At 35.3% G+C, this 18163-nt stretch overlaps 1 protein-coding gene across 1 annotated transcript; it reads right to left on the reverse strand.

Moving 5' to 3' along the window:
• Window positions 1–946: 946 nt before the first annotated feature.
• On the reverse strand, window positions 947–16376 carry LOC132616124 (protein VAC14 homolog). The gene is made up of 20 exons (XM_060330720.1): window positions 15966–16376; window positions 14591–14704; window positions 13842–13907; window positions 12382–12471; window positions 12183–12302; window positions 11721–11749; window positions 11466–11608; window positions 11270–11364; window positions 10493–10579; window positions 10227–10334; window positions 9991–10082; window positions 7902–7983; window positions 6964–7029; window positions 6263–6378; window positions 6025–6145; window positions 5648–5809; window positions 5414–5542; window positions 3152–3220; window positions 2350–2634; window positions 947–1712 (listed from the first exon to the last, which is right to left on the reverse strand). The coding sequence occupies exons 1-20, from the start codon at window positions 16059–16061 to the stop codon at window positions 1704–1706; spliced, it is 2079 nt and encodes a 692-aa protein (XP_060186703.1). The 5' UTR covers window positions 16062–16376; the 3' UTR covers window positions 947–1703.
• Between the last annotated feature and the right edge of the window lie 1787 nt (window positions 16377–18163).

Genomic DNA, 18163 nt, shown 5'->3' on the forward strand with positions numbered 1-18163 from the left:
AAACTGATGGCTTCTTAACAGTCTTCCAACTTAAGAATTATGTAAAAGGACTTTCATTTTTTCTACCACTAGTTAAAATGATGAACATCTTGCACATATTGTAAAAATCATTTCTTTTAAAATAAAAATATTTGCATATCGATTATAAGCCAGTTCTCATTCCAAATAACTCGTCTTGATCGAAATTTTAATAAGCTTTTCTTTCATCTGAACACAACCTCAGAGAGCAGCCAATTCATGCCCCAACATTTATCATTAAGTTATAAGCGAAACTAGTTACATGCATTCTATCTAATACTATAATAATTTAAAGGATCTATTCTCTGGGTTTTAATGTTACTGACATCCCCTATAATTCGATATGCAGACAGAATTTTCTTCGATTAAATTTTAGTCACCTAGCTCTTAAACTCTGATTTAACTAATTTTCAATTGATTTGATAAGCTATACTCGGTGTTCCTTTATATTAAATTCCACTTAGCTTCTAATTTCTTGAACTTTTAAGAAAATCACTATCTGATCATGAGATAGTTGTAAATAGCATTCTTTACAAATGCAAGTTGGAATAAAACAAATTCTATTAAATGTATCTGAGCTTCCAAGATTCCTATTGCCTACTACTGCTAGAACGGACAAGGAACACAACCTATTGTTTAACAGATTTTAAGTTATTATACGATGAATTAAAAGTCTATTGTTTGTCATAAGTAATAAGGTATACCATTAATCAAAAAGTTTAATAGATCCAACTGTTGTATTAGACTTCTATTCCTTCATTTTTTTTCCTTAGTATTCTTGTAACTTTCTTTAACCAAATATCTTTCTGCCTTTAATCTTGACATATATTCCTCTTGTTTCAAAATTTCGTTTTGCAGATAAAAATACAAAAAAATTATTTCCTGGCAAGAAAAGTATTCCTAATAGATACAAATAAGATACTCTTTAGGATCAACCTGTACATGCAATTTATTAGATGAGTACTGTTTCAAAGAAAACATGGGAAATATCACAAAACTCAAGCTTTGAGAATTATTCAAATCCAAGTAACACGAATGGGATGAAGGATACATCATTCACTAGAGTGATGCATAATACACCAATTGAATCTTTGTAATAGAAAGACTTGTGAATAAAAGGAAGTTTCATATCCTACGCATCTCCCTGTTTGTTCATATGGTAAAAAGGGCACCTCGGTGCACACAACATTCCCCATTCACGCAACGTCTGGGGAAGAGTCCCACCCCAAAAAGGTGTGACGTACCTTGACGCAAGCATCAGTGGCTAGTTTCACAGCTCGAACCCGTGACCTATAGGTCACACGGAGACAATTTTATTGGTGCTCCAAGGGCCCCCTTCAACAAAATAATAACATAACCACATGCACTAATTTTACCTTCAAAATCTTTCAAAGAATTTTTTTTAAAAAAAAAACATATTGCTTGGGAATATCCAAGCAAAAAGTTATACCCCTTCCCCCCTTTTTCCAACTCAATGAATTTGACAAAACAAACTACTAAGATATACAATTTACAACTTAGCGAAGCTTGACTACGCTTTCAAAAAATAAAAAGAAAGCAAATCAAGATTGCTGTACAAGAAACCTCGATTAGGATCACGGGAAAACAATCAAAGTTGCAACTGTATTGAAGAAGGCCTGTTCAAGTCTGTTGCTGCAGCAGATTGTTTTTGATTCTTCTGGTCTTCATAACTCCTGAATTAAGATAGCTTCAAGCTAAGATTCCAACGCACTCAAAGAGCAAAATTTAGAAAAGAAAGACAGGTCTATTCAACATAATAAAGTATACGGGTGCCAAGGCTTTGGTTCAGTGGTAAGAATCACAAGCATGTGATGTGAGAGTTATGGCACATCATGGACTCAAACTTAAAGTCTAGTATTTAAGTTGGGAGAAGGGTAGAAAGGCAGGCCTATACTACCTGGAGTTCTGAGCTTGTGCGCCAACTGGAGTTGGGATAGAAGCCCCACCGGGAATTTCTCCAATATAAAAAAGATACACATAACAGAGATATGGAACTTCACAACAACGAAACACATACAACCCTCATTACAAAGCACTTATTTATGGCGAATCCAGCCCACACCAAATATATCCATCATTTGTCATTGGCACATTTAAAGCATAACCCAAAAGTCTAAGAACTATTTTTCTCCATACTCAACCCAGACAGACAAACAAGCAGTGGATCACGGTGGAAACAATTAACTACGTTTACATATAGAATATTTCTACCCTCAGATATATTAGTTAACTTTTGAACAGGTATCAGAGTGTAATATGCAACCAAAATATTATCAGCAAAATAAGTAAGACATTATTAAGCACACTAACCTTCATTGATGAAGCAGAATTAAAACGTGAATGAGTCTCTGACTTTGAATGCGAACGATGCTCCTGCTGAATTTGCTTAAAATGCTTCAGCCTAGAAGCAAAGTTAATTCCATTATGCATATCATGCGAATTCTCATTTGGGTTGCCATCCTCTAAAACTTGTAATCCACCTCCTCCATTGAAAAATGGAATCCCAGACGATGTTCGTGCAACTTTCTCTTCCTTGAAGGAGTATGAAGGAACAGTTTTCAACCGAGTACGAAGAATCTTGAAAGCTGCACTTTGCTATATCAATTGATAAAGAATATCTACGTCAGCGAACTTTTATGTGCAGCTTAATACTTATAAGTTGTGCATAGCGATAATCAGGAAAAATCAGTTGGATAAGCTCTTGTAAAGAGTTCACCATATTACTAACATAAAAACCAACTCATGAGCAAATAACAATAGGCGATTTCTTCCCATATGTCTAAGCCTTAGTGGGCGGAGTTACCCAATACCTGTGCTGATGGAAGGTAGCAGGTATTCGGTAGAATAGTCGAGGTTTTCCAGTCTGGCCCGAAAGCCACAATTTTGTTTTTTGAAATAAATAACCCAACTCATGAGTGATTATTCCAAGTATAAGCAGGAAATAATAGCCATGACATACTAACTCTTAAACATATGATTCAACAGAAGTTCAACTTGCACAATCAAATGCACAACTGCAAACTTATTCCTGGCATGCATCACAAATGAGATGTGGTTGACAGCTAAAACCTTCAACTCAAGTTACCAATGGAGAAAATAATCAATAACATACCTGCGGTAACAGCATCAACAGACCATATAATGCTTTTAGCAACCATATGTATCTTCCAGGTTCAAGAAGCTGCAAGAAAAAGAGCAACTAAGATACTCCCAGTGTTGTCAAAGGCGCGCTTAAAGCACGCTTAAGCCCTGAAGCGAGGCTCAAAACATGTAGAGCGCTTCGTCTCGCTTTATGTGCGCTTCAGTGTCATCATCAAGGCTCTAAGACATACTTTTCCTTGCCAATGAGCCTCTCTTGAAGAGGTAACACTAGATAATTGATATTTCACTTTATCGTAATGTTTTTATAATTTCTTTGTCCATATATTTGTTATTCATGCTTATTATTATTAGTCTTGAACTAAACATATATATATTTGTATCTTTGCACCATTGCGCCTTTTTGCAGTAAAGCTCACGCTTTATTTGCGCCTTTGCGCTTAAAGTCCCAGCTGACCTTAGAGCTTTTTTGCGCTTTTCGCTTTTGATAACACAGGATACTCCTAAGTTAACTTATTCATGAAAAAAGAGAAAAATCCAATAAATTTGCTTGTACATCAAATTGAGAATAAAAGAAATATTAAAAAACCATTACAAGATTCATACTGCCACTGAGCAGATATTCATATTTAGGAGTTAAAATTACATCCCCGATAATCGTATATGGTGTACTAAATCTTGGACGTAACACCACCAAATCACAAGACAGGTAAAGCGGAATACAATAAATGCTTTTTGAAAATAAATACATAAATTGCTTTTTTTCCACGTTGTTGAAGAAATCAACGGTTAATCAAGCACAAAAACAGATATCAGAGAAAGAGTTAATCTTCGCACCCCTAATATTTGCAGTTAACAACAAGGTTTCATTTGAGCACCAACAAACCACTAAAGCAAGGGGACTTCCAACAGCGATGCAGCAACAATTTGTAGGTAAAATTTACGTCTTTTTACCAAAAGAAATCAGTATTAGGGTATCAAGAACCAGCAATTATAAATTTGCAGCCCCCCAAAAAGACATGGAAAAGCGGAAACTGACAAAGGCACAATGAAAAGCCCAACCATGGAACAAATCATGAGAACCAATGGAATGGAACTTTCAACACATTAACAACCTCACCCCCACCCCCCCACCCCCCACCCCCCCACAAAAAAAACCACCACAATTTTTATTTCTACAGGATTGCTCATCAATTTGAAGTCTGTTAAAAGAAATGTCAGAATATCGTACAGGATTGCTATTACTGGTGCAGTAAAGTAGATTGACGAGATAGTTTGGTACTAACGCAATGAGCTTCTCAATTCCAATCTGGTTTCCCTTCTAAACATGTACGTAAAATGGAGAGTGGAGCAGCATTTTTTTCAAAAGTCATGTTTGCGCAGTCCACAGAACAGGCTACATGTAAAGAAGAACGCTTTTACAAACAACTAATCGCTACACTTCAATCCCAAGTAAGTTGGGATCAGCTATATGAAGAAAGCTTTCATGACCAAAAAATTAGAACGATCTACTCTATAAAAAGAAAAGAATATGTATTTCCTTTTCCTTCGATCGACCGCTTAAAAGATAAGCATATATCCTTCAAGAAAATCCAGCATGAGACAGAGTAAATAAAAGATCGCAAGCAAGCCAAAAAGGATCAGGAACGAAAAGAAAAAAAGTCTCGCACGAGTATTTCTCATAATATATGTTTTATTGGTAAGGTCATTTTTCGAGACTCCAGACCTCGCTTTGGTCCAACTAAGTCCCAAGGCAAGTCCGAAGCCTTTTGCGGATCTCCGCCGCGTGCTTTTGCGCGTTGTTACTTACGTTACGATCTTTCTTATCTTACGATATTTCGAGTTGCTCTTGTTTTCTTACTCTATCTGGCTATTGAACCTGGTTTCCCTCTGCCTATGGTAATAGAGAGTTAGACAGCTTAGAGAGCTCCTCAAAGGGCTAGTTCTCACTCAGTCTTCCCACCTTGCACCAGGCTCTCCATCTAGTCTATCAGTAAGCATTGGCTAAGCGAAATCTCTTTGTCTTTTCAGTCTTCGATTGGTCCAGTAAAGAAGGAAGATAGGAGGGCATCCGTGTATCTAGCCCTTAGGTACACATTAGTAGAAGGTATAAGACGCTCAGGTTTTTCTGGCTAGATTCCCTTTTCCAGGACAACTCCAGGGCAAAAGGAATTACAAAAATGCATATGTTTTTCTAGATCATAAAGAACCATAAATGATAAAGGAATTCCAAGTTCTATGTTTCACAATCAATAAAAGGAGAAATTCAAAACACCTGCAGCCTAAGGTAAGCAAAGGTTGGAGTCTCCAGAAGGTGGATCAACTTATGAAGCTGCACTAAGAACTTCACATTGATATCTTCTTCAACCAAAGACTGAATAACAGAACTTGCATGCTGATATGCCTGCAACACAGATGGAAGCTCATTATATTCACTGCGAAACAAAGGGAACAAATGCTTGATGCAGCTACGAGGACTGCCCGAAAACTTGCAGGCTGTTAGGCTTACCTGAGCTAATAGGCAGAGACTTATCATCGCCATTGGTGAATGGGACCATGATGCGTACAAAGAAAGAAACAAGTCTCTCCCAGCATCTTTGACCAGTGATTGTTTAAGATGATCCCGAAGGTCAGACAACTCAGGTGAAGTAAGCAAAATCAAGTTTAAAGCCTGAAACAAACACCAGCTCACTCAGCTTGACAACATTAAACAACATACATTAAATATAAGCCCCAGATGACAATATCTAAAAGCTGAACTTGACAGTTCTGAGATATCATATTAAATTAATTAAATAAAACAAAGTGTGAGCTTTGTGTCGTGGCACTTCACTCTGTATATTGGAAACAGGGATATTCTCTTGATAAATAAGCAATAAGTAAAACCTGAACCATCACAGATGCAAAGTCCAAATCTGATTCTCCTTCAAGTATTGTGGACAGTTCACGGTAAACTCTTTCAGCATTTAGAAGTACACATAGCCGTCGAATTATCAAAGCTCCACGTCTGAAAGGGATTTGGACAACTAAGATATCCATAGAAAAGAATCTCCAATAAACCAAACAACAAGAGCAAACCATTAGATTTGCCCCCCAAGAAACAAAAAAAGAATATAGCATTTACTTCTCCAGGAGTGAGTGATCGTGCTGAAAGCTGTGAACTAGGAAAACAACCAGCTGGCGGAAGTGTTGCGGATCTTCAGCTATGCATGCGTGTACCTCAAGCACCAAGAGTACTACCTGGAAGAGAATTTAAAGAAGACTCTCAGAACAAACAAAATAGCAGGAAGCACCCTCTAAAATCACCAACCTTGATAGTGGATGTCTAGACTCATTTGAGATAAACTTGAAGCTAGAAAGATAACTTTAGCAACTCAAACAAAATTTGGACTGAGGCATTGTTTATCGGAACAGCTACCCGTTATCTTATATCATCTTTAACTTTCATTTCCATTTCAAGACAAAGATTAATGAGGGTCAAGCATAAATGTTTCTTTTTGACAACATAATAAGGGTCAACCATAATTTTTTTTATCGTACTGTACTAAAAGTGTGAAGGTCTTAAGTCTAAAGTTGAAAGAGGAAAACCTAATAGATAGAAACCTAAGTGAGCTTTTGGAAGTCAGCAGATTCCCCGAAAACACAACCGTAATGCTACCAGAAAAAACGCATAGGCTACTATCACTTGTACATCAACAGTTCTCCATCAAGATGCAGTATTCTGGGATATAGTTTTGTTGATTAGAAGCTAGAACAATGACTAGACCTAGCAAACAAACCACCATGACAAACTCAATGAAAAAGAATTAAAGCAACAGGAGATACCTCATCGGAGGGATCTGATAGCGCCCTTAAGAGAGTGTCAAAGACATCATTCAGAAAAACCAAGACCTGTTTCGAAAAAATTGGAAATATGAACATTCACTCACTAGATCAAAGTTTAGAAACCACAAAAGAGTTGAGAACATATATTGATTGACTGATAATAAGATATCTTGCATAATGCGAGTGTTATCAATGAACTTATCAAGATACCAAATATATAATGCTACTTCTGAAAGTTGAATCCAGTTTGTAACGTATACATCTAATTGAAATGCAAATAAATTGTCATGATAATAACATTCCATTATTTATGCAAGAACCTGAAAATACAAGTATAGTAGCATGACTAATGAGCTTTATTTTAATAGAATATGACAACATCAAATGCAACTATGATGCAGCAGAACCTAAAGTGAATTTGCAGTTGTAGAATAATAACCATATTGCAGGAGTATAATATGGCTCTAAGATTATTGCAGAAACTTGCACCACATTTCCCAGCTTCTCTATCTCATGCCAGAGAGAAAGAGGGAGAGAGAGAGACAGAGACAGAGAGAAGAGACAACCACAAAGAGAAAGGAACCAAGACTTCTCTCCTTTTAAAGCCCATTGCTCGTGCTACACTGATTCAACTAGTTTCTAAATGCAATACACAAATTGTAGGTTTCAAACATGTATCATGACCTCTCTTGTAAAAAAAAAACTTTTCAAAACCTTATGTCCTTGTCCTTCAATAAGCAAACCAACAACACATGAGCTAGAACTTTTAGCAACTCTGGCTCCATACGCAGCATTAATAGATAACGCTATTGAATCCCCACTGATAAACCAGTGTAGTTTTTGGATATCTACTCCTATGTGATTCAGTAAATCCATGAGAGTATTCTCATTGTGCAAAAGAATAAAGAAGGTGAACGTCATTAAATTTAGGTCTTCACCTCTGACCGATGTCCATTAAGCAGGGTCCACATCCAATGTAATGCTTCAATACGTGTTGCCTCCCATTCACTAGACAACTGCCTGATAAACAAATTGAGACAACAAGTTAACTAGAAGCAATACATATAACATATAGCCACTTGGATACAACTATTCTTATCACGAACTCTGTTATGTTTTGGTTTTCATAAATAATTCAATCGCATTTGTTTTATTAAATTAGTTATATGGTGAAAATAAGCTTTTTCTATATGTAAATTTTTTTATTAATAGCCAAGCACTAAGACACTCTGGACAATAGAAAAGGGTAGTACTTTTCTTTTCTCCAGTATTTTCACCATACCTTTTACTTTTGCATTTGTCAAACCTATTTTTTTTTAAATGCTTTTCTTGAGTCGAGGGTCTATCGGAAACAGCCTATCTACCCCACACAAGTTAGGAGTAAGGTCTGCGAACGCCCAGGCAGAACGCCAAGGTCTGCGAACACCCCACCCTCCCCAGATGGGTATGTTATTGTTGTTCACTCTTCTATAGAACAAATCAATTATACCGTTTTCGCCGTCTGCATTGTGAAAAGTAGACCAGAGCACTAACAGATCTAGGCAACGACATTTCAAAACATTGTAAAACTGTATATTCCCTCGAGTACCTCTCCTTCCATATCACCCAACACACACAAGCTGGGGTTTTTCTCCATAATTTCCTTGGTTCATTCCTACACATGTATCCCATCCAGCAGCACAAGAGTTCCTTCATAGTATTTGGCATCACCCCTCTCACCCCAAATTTATTCAAAAGCAGGTTCCACAATTATCCAGCAACAGTACAAAGCAAAAATAAGTGCTCGCTGCTCTCAATTTTTTTTCCACACAAAAACATCTGCTGCACCGCATTTGCTTTTTGCAAATTTGTGTGGGACATACATCATGAGCTAACTCCAAAAGATGAGCTCCCTTCTGCGGAGATTTAGTTCCTTAAATCATTTTCCAAGGCATTGTTGGAAGTTGGAGGCTCCGGAGTCTAGGTTCCTATAGCAGGAGTTCGCTGAGAATCTGCCACTTCTATGTGCAGTCCAGAGTCAGTGAGTCTTTCTCAACGGTGATGTAGTACAGCTGTTCAAACTCTTGTAACTATAAGACTCTCTACTTTCCAGTCAAAGGAATTGCTTTTGAAACATAACTCTCACACATTTTCTGGTCCTAGATTTGCAATGGTCGCCTCATGAAGATCAAACAACAGGCAATAAAAATAAAAAGAAACAAGAGATTAACAGATAATGCTGGCAATATCAGAAAGACAGGAAAGATCCGAAGAAAATCTGGAAGACTATACCTCTTTGCATCTTTTGGACTATTTGGTTGGAAGGGAATAAGAGATGCTTTGAGAACCAAAGGTGTTAGCTCTTTTAAAGAATAGATGTCCTCAAAATTTGTACTTTTGGTGTAAGAGGGATATAGTAAATAACTTAGATCAGCTTATGGAATTTATAGGCCCAACAGAGACCGTCAACTCCTGAACGAGTTATGGTCTCCTTATATGATATTGGCAATCCCCCCTCATGAGCTAGCTTTTGGGATTGAGATAGGTCCATGGTCCGTTTCTTAATATGGTATCTGATCCGGATCAATCTATCCTTGTTGATGTGTTTCACAATGTAGAGCTCCCATGTTAAGTTAGCCATTCTCCAGCTGTCCAGTCCTGGGCGTCTGGGGGAGTGTCAAGTCCCACATTGCTCAAGGGAAAAGGTGGTTGTCTTCTTATATGATATTGGGCAATCAATATTTGGGAATAAATTAGGCCTAAGGTCCATTTCTTAATAAAGAACATAAAAATTTTAAGCATTGAGGCTGTAGTTCTAGAGTCAGAAGTATTTGGCTACTATATAAAAACCACTTTTCAACAAAAAACCCACTACTATTACTTAATGAAACTAATCAGTTCTTTAATTGATTGTCTATTGACCACTTCTCTAAAAGTCCCAAGACTGTTAAAGAATCAAGACGAGATAGGACCTTACTGTACTATCAAGACAGTTCAACTTCTTTAAATATTCAAAATCCAAATATCCTTCAATAAGTAGCTTCATACCTCCTAGCAACAGAGAGGATTGCTCCTACATCAAATCCCTCAGCTGGGTCAGCCTCAATTGCACGAAGTTCGTCATTTGTTTCACGAGAAACCTAAAAGGGCGAAGCGCATATGAATAGAAAAGTGAGAGAGACGGACAAAGAAGGAAAAGAAAGAAGCAAGAACAATGAAGAAAGGTAGCACAAGAAGGAAAAGAAAGACAAATATAATTAAAAAAAGGGACCATTTCCACTTACAACTCTTATTTTTTCTTCTTTATCAGATATACAAGGCAATATTGCTCCCAGAATGTCAGCATAATAAGGGACAAGTTGATCTCCACCAAGTTTCACAAATTCATTTATCTGCACGGCACAAAATAATTCTTTCAAACAGATATGACTAGTTAAAAGCACTAGCCTATTATTTACACCAGAAGAAATCGCAGCCAAGAGACACAATATCAGTCAACAGAAAGCAGGACAACATGGTACACGAGCAACATACATATCAACGTACTCACCCAAGTGATAGAAGTCAACCTAGTAAATTCATCCTGTGAGCCTGCCCTTTGCACTAGTATTTCAGCCATGCGGCCATAATCTACAGACTTAAAGAGCGACATTCTTCAAGTTAGAGAACTTACAAAGGACAAGCAAAAATCTATATATATTATTCTAAAAAGTTGGAAGCCTCAAACCAAATGTTGAGAGACAAAAATGTCCTTGTAGTACCGATAGACATTTATTCCCTTCAAGAACTATATTATTTCATCACATGTTATGCTTAAAATAGAGAGAATTAAAGAGTTGCAAAAAGTAATTCCATATTAACCAAATTCATCTGCTTGTATCTGAATGGTCATTCTTGATTGATATATTTAATGACGCATTAAACAGAAACAAGATTCGCAAGCATTGAAGGACAGAAATTAGACAAATAAGGAATGACGTTGATGACACCTCTTCAAGTTTTCACTGTTTCTGTACATAATTTGGTCCCATAAAAAGGTGCTCCTACCATTTTGAACTAAATCTTGAGCTAAGATTTAGTTCTTGACATTAAACTATTTGAAGGAGTCAAATATCCATTGTTACGGATCAAAAGCCCTCTTTTAATTTGTTTCTTATGTTTTCTTATGTAGATAAGAGATTCAGTTTGTGTGGATAGTTAGCTTGATTTTTGGGGCATTAAATGTATATCGTATGCTACACTTTTCTTGAGCCGAGGGTCTTATCGGAAACAGCCTCTCTGCCTCTCATTAAAAAATTTAACACACCACACATGACAGAGATCTTACTGGAGAATTCTTAATCTCTTGTAAAAACTCTGAAAGTGCAGAATCAGCCTGTTGCCGTATTTCATGGCTAGAATCACTCAGCATATTAAATAATCCTGCACTTCATCAAGGCAAGAGAGACCATAGGAGTTTACAAATTTAGAAACATTGAGACAACTAGAATGTTTGACTTTAAAAAAAAAAAAAAAGCAATCACCATCAAGAAAATCAGGAAGAAAACCGAGCATATCAATATCCGGAACACTGTCTAAAACTGTGATCCACCCAACAAGAAATTGGCGGACATGAGGACTGAGGACATTCATTCGTTCTCTCAGCAAAGGAATAAATTCTTCAATGCTGTACAAGAAATAAAATGTACAATTCAATGCTGTCAAATAATACCTCAGCAACACGAATAAATTAAACTTCGGTTCTATGAAGATACTGGTTTCCAACAACACAAATTCACCTGAATTGCTCGCTCTCTGTGACAATATCCTGCATCCCAACAAAAGTTGTAGCACAATGTTATCACCCAAAATTGATCAGTCAAAATACCAAAACTGTGAATATCTTTTGATTAAAGCAACTCCTAAACACTGTGCCAGAAGGGTGGCACTCCAGGTCATTTTAGTCCACTCTCCCATAAAGTACTGGAAGTAAAAAGAATTGGGGAAAGGATATGAAAGAAAAGGACACCCAACTTTTCTTCCTCAAATTAGTAAATTTACACCATTTTGAACTACCCAATGAAACAAATATTCAAGCCTAATCTTTAGATTCTCCTTTCCTCTGCAAAACCTTCTATCCCCCGCCTTCTTGTTGTATATCAAACTCGACTTCTTTATCATCTAAACAACACATTTAATTTCTAAATGTTTGCATACTTCTCCCTCTCTAACCAATGCCTTCAAATGAAGTGATGCATTACCTTCACAAGTCTATCTAAAAGATGAGCAGCACTTTGCACGTTGGCATCTGAATCCGCCGAAAGCTTACACAAAGCATCAAAGATCTGATTGAAGAATACGATGAAATCTCCTCTTACAACCTGCAAAGTAGCAAAAATGAAGTCCAAACAGCAAGACTCGAAAGAACATGTGTTGTACGGGTTCCTTTATCTTTCTCACCTTTGCTATGTTATACAAAGCTTCACAGGCATAATAACGAACTCTGCTGTCTTGGTGCGAAAAAGAGTGTAAGACTGGTGGTACAATTTGCTGGACATCAAATTCGGATGAGAGGTAAGTTGCATAAAGGGAAAAAGAAATAGCACAATCCTCAATCAACATCCCAAGATAACAACAGCCCCAGAAAGAACATCAGTAACTTTTCAAGGCAACCATATATAAAGCTACTTGTTCTCTGAATAAGTAAAGGTAAAAGCTACATATGATGTCAAGGAAGAATATATAGAAACAAAAAGTAACTTGTAAGTGTAAAACCCAAAAGTAAAATGGATACACTTTTACAAGTTTGTCGTCTCTTCATTTTTTCGGGAACAGGGCTGGAGTTTTATTATTATCTTTAAAGGACCTGAACCTAAAATCTTTTCAATTCAGGCACTGAAGTAGTGTAAGAACAACAGTAGGCACAAAAACTTAGTCCTCTATTCACAGAATATATGTACTACAATTTTAAAAAGATGAAGATTTCTAGAACTAAACAAATAAACAGGATTTTTTATAGGAACATAATTTATAAACGGTGGAGAATGAAAAGAACAGTGGAACCTCCCCTTTTGTTCAAAACGAATAAAAAGGATTACCCCTGCGAAAGAAAGAGATGACTAATCAGATAGTGGACAAACCTATATCTTTACGCACATTGCTTTTTCTTCGAGGAGCAAGTCTACGATAATGCAAACACTGATATCCAGTCAATTACCCGTATTGACAAACTGAGTAATCCACACACTACCGCACATCTAATCATTCTCCCAAAGCAACTCTGTACTTCAACTTACAATCAAGGAAATTCAATTGAAGCTAAACTTCAAAAGTTGAACCTTTAAAACGTCTTCTTCTCTTCTTTGTTTTTTTAATAATAGTAACCACAATGTTATCAGTGTTCCGCAATAGTAGTGGACCACGGTAAGCTCTTCTTTCAAGAATTCCAACAACTTATGCTTGAAATACTTCTAACCAAAGTATATACCTGGAAGTATACCCATCCCTATAGAGGCTGAATACATTTCAAAATCAACTTTCAACCAAGCATAAGGTAGTTGAACTTAGCACCTAATATTTAGGTAGAGGGCATTAATTTGTCTTTCATATGAAGGAAAATGCAAGAGTAAAGAGGGCTTCTCAATAGGCATATGTGGCGCTGTGCTCTTACCACTAGACCAAAGCCCAGGGGCATAACCTAAGTTACTCGGACTCGCCTAAAATGTCATTGGGTGCGTGTCGGATCCTTCAAAAGTAGTGTATTTTGGAGGATCCGACACGGGTGCGGCAACACTTTCGAAGAGTCCGAGTAACTTACATAACCTCCCCCTTTCTCATTGCTAAACCAAATTTTTTTAGCACATTTCCACAAAATTGAGAACTTGTAGGAAACAAAGTTGATCACGAGGTAAATGCCCTACCTCAAGGTGTTGCGCTGCTTCTGTAGTCAAACCAACCGTTACTGCAGCCAGACCTATCAATCCTCCCTGAACAAAATTGAACACAAAAGGCAAATAACCATATTCATATTACAAAGAAAATATAGTCCGGGGTGTGTTCATTTTAGAGGGGAATGTTTTTCTGGGGGAAAAAAAATTCCATTGTTAGGTTGGGTATAAAATAGGTACCAAATGATAATCATATATGGTGTTAATAGAGTATGGAATAGTGTTTGGTGATATTCTGTATGACCAAAGGTCGACAAAAATGTCGTTGATCAAGTCATATAAGTAAGAATTGTGATATTTGCAAAGAAAAAGCCATTTCATCACTTTATTTTTCATGGAGAAAACATTTTCAGCAATAAAAAGTTACCACACCTGGAAAATGATTTAGGAATTTAGGATATTCCCTATGTCCCACTTTATGTTGCATTAAACATTTTCGAGATTCAAGCTATGTAAACTTTGACCAACATTTTATAATGTATATTTTTAATCATATCATTGACATGAGAAAAATTGCACTTATAGTACTTATTCGTACAATTCTTGAATATCTAAATTTTAACTTTTAAACATAAAGTTAATCTGATCCAATTTTAACTTCAAATATTAGTCAAATTGGCTCTCGGAAAGCGAAAGATGCCACATAAATTGGGATGGAGGGAGTAGCATTTTCCGTCATACTACCAAACATAACACATATAAAGAGTAAAATTCAAACTCACTTTCCGGTTATGAGCCTGAGGTGAGTAAGTATACTCGTGGGACAACAAACTGATAACAGCATTGATCTTATCATGATCACCCATAGATGTCAAATGCTTAACAATCCCTTCCAACTACACAAAATCAATAACCACCAATATATCAGCCAAAACCCCAAATCCAAAAAAAACAGAGGAAAATTACAGCTAAATAACATTCGGCCATCTAGTTTACAAAATATGTACAATGTATAGGTAGTGTATATAAGTTCCCCAAAAAACAAGGGGAAAAACCCTCGGTTTTGGAAAATGAACAAACCAAAATCACAAAAACAAGGACGAAAACTAAGTGGCTGTTTGGCCATAAATATTTTTTTACTTTTTCCGGCAGTTGAATTCCGTAAATCGTGTTTGGCCATAAAATTCCGGAATTCAACTTGAAGTTGAATATCGGAATTTTCCGGAATTTGAAAAACACCAAAAAGTTGTTTTCACTTTTTTCACTCCAAATCACTCACAAAAACTCAAAAACAACTCCAACTTGTATTCATGTCCAAACACAACTCCAAATTTTCAAATACCATTTTCAACTTGAAAACAAATACTCCTACTACTTTTTTTTTCCAAATTTCAAAATTCTTATGTCCAAACGCGCACTAAGAAAACGAAAATTCAGTAAAAACCCTAGAAAAACAACTCCAGTTTGTATTCATATCCAAACACAACTCCAATATTCAAATACCATTTTCAACTTGAAAACAAATACTACTACTTTTTTCCAAACTTCACAATTCTTATGTCCAAACACGCACTTAAGAAAACGCAAATTCAGTAAAACCCTAGAAAAAACAACTCCGATTCGTATTCATTTCCAAACACAACTCCAAATTTTCAAATACCATTTTCAACTTGAAAACAAACAAATACTACTCTTTTTTCCCAAATTTCACAATTCTTATGTCCAAACGCGCACTAAGAAAACACAAATTCAGAAAAACCCTAGAAAAACAATACCTCTAAAGCAGCATTTTACGCTTCTCATACAACTTATCCGATAAATTACGCAAACCAAAATCACAAAAAACGAGTTAGTGCCCGTTTGGCCATAGATATTTTTCACTTTTTTCTGGAATACTATTCCGGAAAACTGTTTGGACAGAGAATTGTTACGACATTCCATAATTCAACTTCAACTTGAATTCTGGAACTGAAAAAAACTTCAAAAAGCTGTTTTCACAATTTTCACTCCAAATCACTCACAATTCCAATTTGTATTCATGTCCAATTTTCAACTCGAAAACAAATACTACTCCTTTTTTTTTTTCAAATTTACAATTCTTATGTCCAAACGCGCACTAAGAAAACGCAAATTCAACAAAACCCTAGAAAAACAAACCTCCAATGCAGCATTTTTACGCTTCTCATACAACTTATCCGATAAATTACGCAAAACAGCAGCTGGAATCACATTTAACGCTTCGGCAGTCGTCATAACAGTAATTCAATTTCAAAAACCCTAAAAAACCAACAAATTAAACCTGACCCGGTTAAAGACACTCAATTTCCCAATTTGAAATCAAATTACTCAATTGATCTTTCCTTAACATCAATTTAAATAATTTTGCGCATAAACACACACACACAGAGTAGTAACTGATAAAATTGAAGTAAAACAGATCTAAAAGATGTGAATTTTTTTTTGACGAAAATGAAAATTGACTTGAGAGGGAAGATTGAAGAGAGGTTTTTTTATTTTTTTGCTTTGGGCGGTCTTTGTTTGCTGTAATTTGGGAAAAGATTAAGGAAAAGCCGTCTTTTCGTGATATTTCTTTTTTAAAATTGTACATTTAGACAAGAATATCCTTTTTCTTCTTTTCTTTTTTTAAACTGTACATTTAGACAAGAATATCCGATTACCGTATCGAAATCAAATTTTTTTATATGGTGATTTCGGTATTTGGTATTTAGTGCGATATTTAGTATGCATTTTTTAAAAATTTGATATTTTATATGGTATTTGATATTTATAAAATAAATCGATATATCGAAGTATATTGTTACGTATACAAGTCATATATATTAGTATTATAATACTAACAAATATATAAACTAGTATTAGTACAACACTAATTATTTAGACGTTGAAATTTTGACTACTCTTTCTTGATTGAAATGTTTTTTTTGTGCAACTGATTTACGAAGAGGATTACTTGTATTTTCTTTTGAATAATTTTTCATGTGTGAGGTATTAGCATGATATAATTAAAACATTTCGTGAATCGCGAATAGGCGAAGTCATAATTCTCTACGATATGAGTATATGTAAGTTGAAGTCGAACAAACTATGGTAACCGAATTACTGTACCGCAAAATACCAAAACCGAACTAAAAAACACCGAATCATACCGAATTAATTTGGTATGGTAATGATAGAGTACTTTTAGACATCAAAAATTGAAATTACCGTATCCAAGTTTCAAATACCGTATCATACTGTACCATGCCCATACTTTTTGTATGAACACTCGATTTAGACCATATTTGTGTGTAAACATCTTTAATACATTATTATACACTTTATACAAGGTTGATACATTATGGTGTATATAATGCTTTTCCCCCATGTATAATGTTGTATAATATTGCATATTGGGCTACGTGGCGTAAATATTTTCAAAAGCTGTATATTTTTGAAAATATCCGTAAAATATACTCCTTGTTTGAATTTCGGTCCAAATATTTTCTGACTGTTATACTTTCATTTCAAATATATCCCTCACATTATACTTTGGCGCAAATTTACCTTTAATTTTAACAGACGGATACGTGTCAAGCGATAATTTTGAGCATAAACACAAACACAAATGTACGTATATGATTGTAGTAATTGATAAAATTGAATTAAAACAGATCTAAAAATGGTGAAAGAAATTAGCAAAAACCAAAATTGACTCGACGGAAAGATTGAAGAAAAATGATTTTTTTTCCCTTTTTCAGCTTTGGGCAGTGTTGTTTGGTGTAATTCTACGTGAAAAGATTATAGGAAAAGTCTTCTTTTTGGTAATATCTTTTGTAAATTGTACATTTAGACAAGAATGTCCTTTTTTTCTTTCCTTGTTTTCAAACTTATTCACACTCAGCATATAAATATTATTTTGATAAAATAAATGGTTAGTTTAGACTAGAAAAAAATAAATATACCCAACGCGTATTCTCTTCATACCACTTCAATGCTATAGGACTTCCATAATTTTTTAAAATCAGAATTGTTAACTATCTAAATTTAAAATAGATATGATGTTTCTTTATCAAACTAATTTTTTAAATTATTGTTGTAATATTTTTATAACTTACTAAGATAATATATAAATGTGTGCGTGTGTGTCAAATATTAATATGTTAAACGCAGTGAGGGACATGTAATTATTTTCTTATCCAACATAAAAGAATAATGTTTAGTTGAGATTTATGTCTGAATGTATACAATTCAAATGCTTAAACTTAATGATATGTTGTGACTTAATGATTTATAAATAATATGTTGTGATTTAATGACTTCACGACAGTTAAAATAGGACAGAGGGAGTAACAAAA

This window comes from Lycium barbarum, chromosome 10 (genome assembly GCF_019175385.1).
Source record: "Lycium barbarum isolate Lr01 chromosome 10, ASM1917538v2, whole genome shotgun sequence".
Lineage (NCBI taxonomy): Eukaryota > Viridiplantae > Streptophyta > Magnoliopsida > Solanales > Solanaceae > Lycium > Lycium barbarum.